Source organism: Benincasa hispida, chromosome 6, assembly GCF_009727055.1.
Source record: "Benincasa hispida cultivar B227 chromosome 6, ASM972705v1, whole genome shotgun sequence".
In the NCBI taxonomy this organism is placed as follows: domain Eukaryota; kingdom Viridiplantae; phylum Streptophyta; class Magnoliopsida; order Cucurbitales; family Cucurbitaceae; genus Benincasa; species Benincasa hispida.
In genome coordinates, this window is record NC_052354.1 from 44,639,801 (window position 1) to 44,650,300 (window position 10,500).

Below are 10,500 nucleotides of genomic sequence, written 5' to 3' on the forward strand. Positions count from 1 at the left end.
AAATCGCACCCAGGCGGTGCTAAGGGCTGTCTCTTATACACATCTGTGTAAGGGAACAAATATAGTCTTATATTCTTCGGGCTTACGCCAGGTAGAGAGAAGTTGTTGTACATTTCGGCAAAGCTGGTCAGGTGGGCGTGTGGGTCTTCACCTTACAGCCCCTAAATTGCCCGACATTTTGGATCATCTGAAGCATGACCAGCTTAATTTCAAACCTTGCATTCTCCTCAACAGTAGGCCTCGAAATCCCAGGCGAAAAGTCATACAGGTTGGGTGTTGCGTAATTCCTCATGGGAATGTTGTGGTTAGCTACCAAGAAGAAAGGATCATGCGCTAGTCGAACAGCTCCTTAATTCACTACCGATACCGCATTATCGTTATTGTCTGCCATACTTGCTGCCTTCTTTTTCCTAATTCGATTCTGACGTGCCCATGCACGAAAGGTACACTTGATCTCAGGGTCAGCTTCGAATTCTGGTTTAGCACCAGTACTTATAAACTGTCAAGCTGTTTTTCGCGTTGAATAGTCAGTACAATGAGATCTGTCCTACAAAATACCACAAACACACTTAAATAATAAACCGTTAACCATATCCTCAGCAACGGCACCATAAACTTATAACGTTGGAGTTATGCTATACGATGCACGCACAGTTCAAGCCGATTGATATACAACAATGCCCTGACTTGACTAAATTCATGCAATACTACTTCTAGATATGCGTTATTCATAGATGTTCTAGTAGTATTCTATGCGTTGTCACAAGTTTCCTTACGTTGGAACCAAGTATAATTCCATCGCAAGTTTCTCGATGCGATCCGAGGTCGAACACAGGGACTGTTTAAGGTTATTGCATTATGTTTATGATACATGCGACCAGGTTTTTCAATCTTTAAAAGTATAGGTTGTGCAAGTATATAAAAATTGCAATAAAGTAAAGGAAAGCAGTAAAAATGCGATATTAAAATAAAGTGCAGTAAACCTAAGCTAAGATGGTACAAGATACAGACTTCATGATAAAAGATACTGAGGTCAAGGTTGGCTGTGAAGATTCTACAAAGATCATGTAATGCGGCGGCAAGTCTTATGTATGAAACAGAATAGAAAGATAACTAATATAACTATCGCAAGTTCTTAATTGCATTGAAGTGATAAGTACAGTTCCGTTTTTCCCTTAGCATACACCTTTCAGTGATCGGCCGATTTCCCACATGTCTGTGGTGAAACAGAGACGAACGTAATGAACGCAAGGTTACTTCCTTGTTTGGAAGTACTACTCGCTCTAGTTAACGCATTCTTCTGACATTCTCTCGATAAATTAGAACGACATCTTCACTTCTGCTCTCACAGGTGAAGATGTCGTCTAGCATGCCTTAACTAAACGCAATTTATCTCTTTAACACAAATTAAGTACTCGTTTAATTCATATTAACTACCAAGGGATTAAGAACATATCATGAAGAAAGCGATAAAATGAGGAACGGAAATAGACAGAAAAGTGGTGATGAAAGCGATCAAGACATTCAATAAATCTAGCGTCTGATACATGGTGTGTGAATATAGAGATAAAGAAGATGAACTACGATGATGAAAAGAGATAGAACATATACAAATAGCAGCAACATCTCAGCACCGATTTAGATTGAGACCTGCTTGTCGGATTGGATGGATTGGACGGATGGATGAGCTTCCCTCTCAGGCTTGCTCAACCGATAGCAAGGATCTGAGTAAAAGAGCTTCGCGGCAGGGATCTGGCAAATGAAAACTGAGACTCACCTCTTGGTCTTGCCTCTTCTTCTTCCCGGATTTCTTCAATTTAACACTAAGCTCAGCCTTTTTCTCAATATAATAGCAACAATTAGCCCCGTATCGAGTAACCTCTTTTCCTGTAAATTCTATGGGGTATTTATAGGTGAAGATCTTTGACTCCGGCCTTGTGGTCCCCACTTATTGTCATGGAAATTCCAAAGATTGAGGGATATTATTCCTTCTGTTATGCAATCAGACCGTCGAATCTATACAACCGTTAGTTGTACACGTGTCACAATCCTCTGCTTTTGCATTGCTCAGCTGCATCTTTCAATCGAGTGTTTGCATGCGGTATTGTTTTTATTACTGCATGCGGTTGAAAGTCAGCTCTGGATCGACTGTCGCATTGCGCCGTCATTGCGTTAATCATCTTTTCAGTATTGATTGATGGGCGCAATGTGACAAAGATGCGTTGGTCAGTTCTTCTTGAGCCTTGATCACAAGCGGTGACTTGGTTTCCCACAAAACAGAGTAGAAATCTCCTTTTCTTCCATCTTAACAATGTTAATGGATGTAATTGCGATAATTCACAATTATTGTATTTCTAAGCTAATTTCCATACAATTGGCGCATATTTAATCTCTTTTGACCGCAATATCTAGATAAAGCAGTACAAAAAACTTGTATTTCTACAAGTTATAACATATATCTAAATTTAGATATATGCTTGTCCTCAAGCATATCTTTTACTAAATCAATAACACTGCATGCGGCGATCAATCGAATATGTAAAGAGCAACACATTTGCGGAGGATTCGGACGGATGTACAGCTTTCAGTTGTGCATTTTTGATGGGTTGATTGCATTTCAGAAGGAATATTTACTTCGCCATTTCAGGAACTACCATAACCATAAAGTGGGGACCACGAAGTCAAAGAGCCAAGCTTCATCTATAAATAGCTTATACAAATTCACTGAGAAATATACTTGAATACATAGAGACGTGTATATACTGATCTGAGAGACAGATTGGTCTGAAGCAGTTTCCAGAGTAGATCCGGGATAATCACGAGATAAGATCAAGAGGTGAGTCTCCGAGCAAAGAATCCTTTCCAACCCAAATGCATTGTGCTTAGGGGTGTGTTGTGCTCGTATGTATTTTTCGCCCGTCCTTAACGAAGACGTACTAAGTTGAGGTAGGGTTGTGCTAGTAGAAATACCGTGCGTTTGTCCTCTAGAAATGTGTTGAATTAAGGGGTGTGTTGCATTGATACATGCGTCGTTGCCCATCTTCTGCAAAGATGCATTTGCGTTAATGGAAGTGTGGTGTTAATTTTCAATCCTGCACCCGTCTGAATCAAATACAAAAGATAAATTCTTCATTCTTTTTCTACATATAGAAGCTAATTCTTGATTCTTTGTACATGCTTTTGTATTGCGTTATTTGTAATTCTTTGTATACTTGGTTAATTTTTAATACAACTGAGTAACAATTCTTTATGTATGCGTTAGCCTCTTCTTTATCTTCCTTTGTCAATTATTGCGATGTTCTTTATCTTTTATCTTGTGTTATTCATTGCGTTGCCATGATGACTTACATGCATACACTTAGTAACATTTCCCACACTTTGTATTTTCTGACTAACACTTAAATAATTCGTAGCAATAGCACTACTTTACCTTTTATCCTTCAAAATTCTGCTCAAACCTTCGTTTCAAAATTTTGGACTTAAGTGTTTGTGATATTATGTCCAAATCGACGCAATGAGGACCTTGCGCATCTCTAAATTTAGGGTGGGAAAGGTCTGAGCAGATGCCGATCATTAAGAAAATGCATCCATTATAAAAAAAAAAAAAAAAAAAAAAAAAAAAAAAAAAAAAAAAAACTAAAAAAAATACGAAACTCCAAATGTCAGCGTAAGGGAAATTCCAAAACATTCCCAACCTGATAAGAGTTAGTTGTGAAAGGAACCAGCTCGTAGTTGGATGTCTACATGATACCCGTGGGAGTAAGCCAAACGAAGGTGGGTTTCCAAGAACGACACAATATGAAAAGAGAAAAAAAAATGAGAGAAAATTAAAAGAATATAAGAGATAACTCCTCTGACCAGGCAAAAGTTAAACTTAGCTGAAAATCAAGAGTTGAAGTTGAGATTAGCACACAACCGTAGTTGGATGTTCGCATGACACCCGTGGGAACAAGCCAAAACGAAGGGTGTAACCATGATCAAAAGTCTTTAATAAAACAATGCAACCCGACCATCGCATTCAAGACGCATCAAGTTGTTTTTGCAAGAAGAGGTAAAGATTCTTTTCAAAACTAGAAGGAAATTTTTTAGTAGAGATCTGTTGTATAGAAAAATAAAGTAAGGCATGTTTAGGAATTATCAAGGATAGAAAGAAATTGCGTTGTTAAGTAATATTACCTAGGTAGAGCATTCGAAGCAACCAATCGACACAAAAATTTAGGATAAGAACTGAACAATATTGCCTTAGTAGAAGATATGCTTGAGGACAAGCATGTATCTAAATTTGGGGGTATGATAACTTGTAGAAATACAAGTTATTTATACTGTTTTATTTAGATATTGCGCCTAAAAGAAAGAAAAGTTGTGTCGATAGTATAGAAATTGGTTAAGAAATGCGAGAATTATAAAATGTCGTCAATACACCCACTAACACCATTGCGATGGTAGAATAGAGTGTTTTAATTTCTGTTTTGCAGGAAATCAATCATCACATGCGTTAATGGCTCAAAGATAAAAGAAACAACGCATCTACGTCGCATTGCACCCATCATTCAGGAATGAAGAGATGATCAACGCAATGACGGCGCATGCGATAATCGATCAAGAGCTTAGCGATCAATGCAAATTCAACCACATGTGGTAATAAAAAATAACACCACATGCGGCGATCGATCGAAGATGTAAAGAGTAATGCATTTGCGGAGGATTCAGACGGATGTACAACTTTCAATTGTGCATTTCTGACGGGTTGATTGCGTAACAGAAGGAATATTCACTCCGCCATTTCAGGAACTACCATAACCATAAAATGGGAACCACGAAGTCAAAGAGCCAAGCTTCATCTTTAAATAGATTCTGCAAATTCACTGAGAAATATACTTGAATACATAGAGACGTGTATATACTGATTTGAAAGAAAGACTAGTCTGGCTCGATTTCCAGAGTAGATCTGAGATAATCATGAGATAAGGCTGAGAGGTGAGTCTCCGAGCAAAGAATCCTTCCAATCCCCGCTGTTGAAGCTCTGTACAAAGGTCATTTCTACCAAAAGAGCAAGCCTGAGAGGGAAGCTCTCCTCTCCATTTCTACCACACGCCGGCAAGCAAAACCTCCGTTCAGAATCTGTGTTCAAGACATTGTACTTTTCCTATATTTGTTTCTTATCTCTATTTCATCACTTGTATTCATCTTCTTAATCTTTCATTCACACCATATGTATTGAATGCTTAATCTTAGTATTAAATGTTATGATCATTACCATTGTCATCTCTCTGTCTATTTCCGTTCATCCATAATCCATTTTCTCCATGATGTTTTCCTAATTCCCTGGGTAAATAGCAAGAATTAAGCAAGTAAATTAATTTGTGTTAAGGAAATAATTATGTTTAGTTAAAGCATGCTCGATGGCATCTTACACCTGTGAGAGCAGAAGTAGAAGATTGTTATTCTGCCTATCGAGAGAAGGTTGGAAAGAATGTGTTAACTAAAGCGAGAAGTACTTCCAGAGATGGAAGCAACCTTGCGTTCATCACGTTCATCCCTGTTTTACCATAGAGATGTGGGAACGCAGCCAATCACCGAAAGGTGTATGCCAAGGGAAAGCGGAACCTTAGTTACATCTTTAACGCAATTAACAAACTTGCGATGTTTTTACTATTCATTCCTTCTATTTTTAATTCATCCATAAAGACTTGCCATCACATACCACGATCCGTTGTATAACTTCACAACCAGTCTCGAACTCAATATCATGTATCTTGTATCTTGTATCATATTAGGTTAGGATTTTATTTTCAATGCAATTTATTTTATCAACGCATTTTATTTCATCGCACTTTAAATTCTTGTATAAACCAATTCTTTATTAATTGTAAAAACCGGTCGCATGTATCACAAAAGTAATGCATTAACGAAAACAACCCCTGTGTTCGACCTCGAATTATTCTGAGAAACTTGCGTTGGAATTATACTTGGTTTCAGGACAAGGAAACTTATGACACGCATTACTCTATCCTATACTACAAGCAAATCATTAACAACGCATATTTAGAAGTAGTATCGCATAAAGAATAAAGATATAAAAACATCGTGTCAAGTTCATGGCATAGTGCACGCATAATAAAGAAAACCATCTTTAGCGTTTACAAGTTTATGGCGCCGTTGCTGGGAACATGAGCTTGTATGACTTATTCTTTCATCAGTAGTGTGCATAAGCTATAACACAGCATAACATTCCATTTTTAACATTACAATCACTACTCCACAAAAGTTGCTGGAAACGGCGAGGTGGAACTGAAGTTTACCTCTGGGAATAGTCTCACATTGAAGGACGTTTTGCACACTCCGGAGATAAGAAATAATTTGGTTTCGGACTATCTCCTCAACAAAGTCAAGTTTACTCAAACTATAGGGGCAGACTTATATACCCTTACCAAAAATAATGTATTTGTAGAAAAAGGGTATGCTACTGAGGAAATGTTCAAATTAAATTTAGACCTTAATAAAATGAAATCTTCTGTGTATATGTTGTGTTCTATGAATATTTGGCATTCTAGACTCTGTCATGTGAATAAGAATTTAATTAGTAATATGATTAGGCTGGAAATGATACCTAAGTTATCCACGATTGATTTTGATAAATGCAAGTATTGTAGTCAGGCTAAAATTCCTAAAACTCCGCACAAATCTGTACTTAGGAATTATGAGCCTCTAGATTTGATTCATTTTGATGTTTGTGAATTTGATGGCATCTTGATAGGAACAGTAAAAGATATTTCATTACTTTTATTGACGACTGCTCTGATTTTACTTTTGTATACTTGCTGAAAAACAAAAGTGATGCTTTTGATGCATTCAAACTTTTTGTTTCTGAAATAGAGAATCAGTTTAATAGAAAGGTTAAAAGGCTTCGTAGTGATAGGGGAACCGAGTACGACTCGGACAGTTTTAATGAGTTTTTTAACTCACATGGAATAATACACGAAAAAAACCGACCTTACTCTCCTAAAATGAATGGAAAAGCCGAAAGGAAAAATAGAACTTTAGCTGAGCTAGTAGTTGCTATTTTACTTAGTTTAGGAGTCGCGTCTTATTGGTGGGGTGAAATCATCCTTACCGTGTGTTATGTCCTAAATAGAATCCCAAAATCTAAAAACAAAACTTCACCTTACGAAATTCTCAAGAATAAGAAAGCAAACTTTTCCTACTTTAGAACTTGGGGTTGTCTAGCCTTTGTAAAGATTCTTGACCCAAAAAGGAGAAAGTTTGCTAGTAAAGCTTACGAGTGTGTCTTTATAGGTCATGCCTTAAATAGTAAAGCCTACAGGTTCTATGATCTAAGAAACCAAGTGAACATTGAGTCAAATGATGTCGACTACTTTGAAGATAGAATTCCCTTTAAATCAAGAAATAGTGGGGGCTTTGGATCAAATAGTATAACCCTAGTTAGAAATCCTAACCGTAGAGAGGAAACTAACCCATAACCTAGAAGAAGCAAAAGAGCAAGAACCACCAAAGATTTCATAAATAACTTCCTGACCTACAATGTAGAAGAAGACCCTAAAGATCTGAGAGTTGCCTTGTCCTCAATAGATGCCAACCTATGGCAAGAAGCCATAAATAATGAGATGGACTCACTTGAGTCAAATAGGACTTGGCACTTAGTAGATCTACCCCCAGGATGTAAGACAATAGGGTGAAAATGGATCTTGAGGAGGAAACTTAGACCTAATGGGACTGTCGATAAATTTAAAGCCAGATTAGTAACAAAAGGCTCTAGACAAAGAGAAAACGTAGATTTCTTTGACACCTTATCCTCTGTCACTAGAATTACCTCCATCTGTGTCTTATGGAGTTCTTAAGCAAACTCTCTAGAGCATTCACTAAACCAGGATTCACGTGCTAAACCTTAAAGCACGGGCTTTCGTACTACACCCTAATAATACTCTGTGTGAGATGCTGTTAGAGATAGAGTTCAAAACCAAGGGTTACTCTAGTATATTATGAATCATCTACACTATATAAAGGTTCAAGTCGTAAGACACCTTTGCTTATACACAGTGTTGTATAGACTGAAACTGTTCGATGAAAATCTTTTCTCTCTTTTTCTTTTTGTTTAAATTTCCAAATGGGGGATTGTTGGCTGAAAATTTAACTTTCAAAACAAAGAGGGAACCAACCTTTTTGGTTGGAGAATCCCACATTGAAAAATTTGGTGTTGGAAGTCTCTTTTATGTACTCCAATCTTGAGTTTTGGGTTTGGGCCCTAAAGGGTACCCATGTTTTAGAGGGAGTGAGGAGATAGATCAATGTAGGTTCGGTGGACGTCCCACACGTGCGCCGCCCCCCAGTCGAGCGTGGCGAGGTGTGTGATGATTATATTGAATAAAAATATTATTTTATTTTATTATTGTTGTTTTTCTATTTTTTAACCGAAAAAAAAAAAAGAGGAAACGGTCCTTCCATTCCGTCCGCGCACGTTCTGTGGCAGAGAGCACTTCTCGCTCCCTACGGTTCATCATTGAAGGCCTATAAAAGTTCTGGCCTTCAGCAATTCGAGGGGCACAATCGTTTCCTCCTCCATTTTAGCTTTCAGAACAGTGAGTTTTGAAAGGATGTGTGTTCCGATCAGTTACAGTGCATTTTCGATCGGGTTCTTTTAGTTGTTTTATCCTGGGGACAACATGGAAATTTTCAGACCTACTTGCACACTTGGACAGAGCCGTGAAACGTCTTAAAGAGAGCGAGCTCCACGACTCAGCCTATAACGAGTTTCTGTTTTGCAAGTTTTGCTCTTTGCTTGACCGCCATGTCTTAACGGTTCACTGTTCGTCGTTCCGAGGATCCTACCATTTCTAATGGTTCAATAAATAGATCTTAACGGTTCACTGTTCAGAGGATCCTACCATTTCCAACGGTTCAATAAGTAGACTTTTAATTTTCAGTTTTCTCCCATTAGGTAAATTTTGACCCAAACCATATCAATTAAATTACCTTTTAATTATTGTTATTTTTTTCTTTTTGGTTTTGGGTCCTTAGTCCTGATGATGCAGAATGAAGCTAACAAAAAAAAAAAAATGGAGTTGCAGGGTATCGGCCCCATACCTCTCACATGCTAAGTGAGCGTTTTACCATTTATGGTGATTTAGATCCGCATCACTTTTTATCCAACTTTGTGACTAACAACATCAATTTCATTTTTTTTTCTTTTGGGTGATGGTGATGAGTACGAAAATATGACAAAAAATACATTTGGAGATGCAGGGTATCGATCCCCGTACCTCTCGCATGCTAAGCGAGCGCTCTACCATCTGAGCTACATCCCCATTGTGTTGTGTTGAATCTCCATATAAAATACAAGGTTGTTGACTCTAATTTCAACAAAATACATATATATATATATAATCTCGTTGCCATATTTGTAAATTTATCGTATAAAAAATTAATTTACAAATATAACATCAAAAAATTGTGTACATATTTATATTTATATGTAATTATCTTTTTATTCAAGTATGTTGGTAGATGATTATCATTGATATACCAAGAACATGATTAAACTATTAACCTTTAAAAAGATAATCAATGTTTTGGTATTATGTAAGGTGGAAGACTAAAATCTTAAACTTCATGTTTGGTCGAGCTATCATTATTAAATACTATAATTAACTCATTGTCTATTTTATGTACATATGTGATAGACTTTTATCACACGTCCTTTAATGGGTCTTTTCAACAACTTAAACGTCAGTAAATTGTTGTGTCTTGCTATTATTTTGAGCCACACTGCTGGGCACACAACTCCACCTATCTTACGGGGTGAGACCAACAATCAACTAAAAGAACTCAAATTAATTCATGTTAATTTTCTTCCAATTGTTTAATCAAAATACTTATTGTCGTTATTCACGTGCAATCAACTTCAATAATTTTTTTAAGAACATTTGAGTGATATGTATCAACCAAACCGAGTTTGATGAATAAAGCACTAATTATCAATCCTAAAGGTCAATCTTCCAATATCTCACCCTGCAATATTTTAAATCAAAAGAAAGAATTTAAAAAAAAAAAAAAAAAAAAAAAAAAAAAAACCCAATGTGAGAGAGAAATGTCCACTGTCCACAAGTGCATGGGGAGAGAAGCAATGATGAATAGAGTAGCCAGTTCACTACAACATTTATAATCAAATTTTGGTGTGGGGGGAGTTTCAATTGGAAATGAAAAAGGTAAAAAACAGATCTTACCACTCATAGATTCATACCAACAGAATGACAGGTAAAAGGTTGAACAAATAATTTGTTTCTCAGCACAAAGAAATAAAATCTACTTAATGTACTGAGAAAGCCATTTGAAACCATCCCCATAACCCATTTTCCTGACAATGCTACACATGAAAACCTCCAGAGGAGAGGAGAGCGTCCAACTCTTTCTTTGACTCTACAAATCTCTCCTTGTCATATGCATCGACCAGATAAACTACTGCATCCACCTTCACACGACGAC

General features: G+C 37.0%; 1 protein-coding gene and 1 non-coding gene across 2 annotated transcripts in view; both read right to left on the reverse strand.

Moving 5' to 3' along the window:
• Nucleotides 1–9,250: 9,250 nt before the first annotated feature.
• TRNAA-AGC lies at nt 9,251–9,323 on the reverse strand. The gene has a single exon. It is a non-coding gene; the product is annotated as a tRNA-Ala (tRNA).
• A 790-nt stretch (nt 9,324–10,113) lies between these two features.
• The window catches only part of LOC120080452 (GTP-binding protein SAR1A-like), a 3,821-nt gene continuing 3,434 nt past the window's right edge, over nt 10,114–10,500 (reverse strand). The window contains exon 4 of the mRNA XM_039035106.1: nt 10,114–10,395. Coding sequence (XP_038891034.1) covers nt 10,321–10,395 — 75 coding nt within the window. The 3' untranslated portion in view covers nt 10,114–10,320. The remainder of the gene's footprint in view (nt 10,396–10,500) is intronic.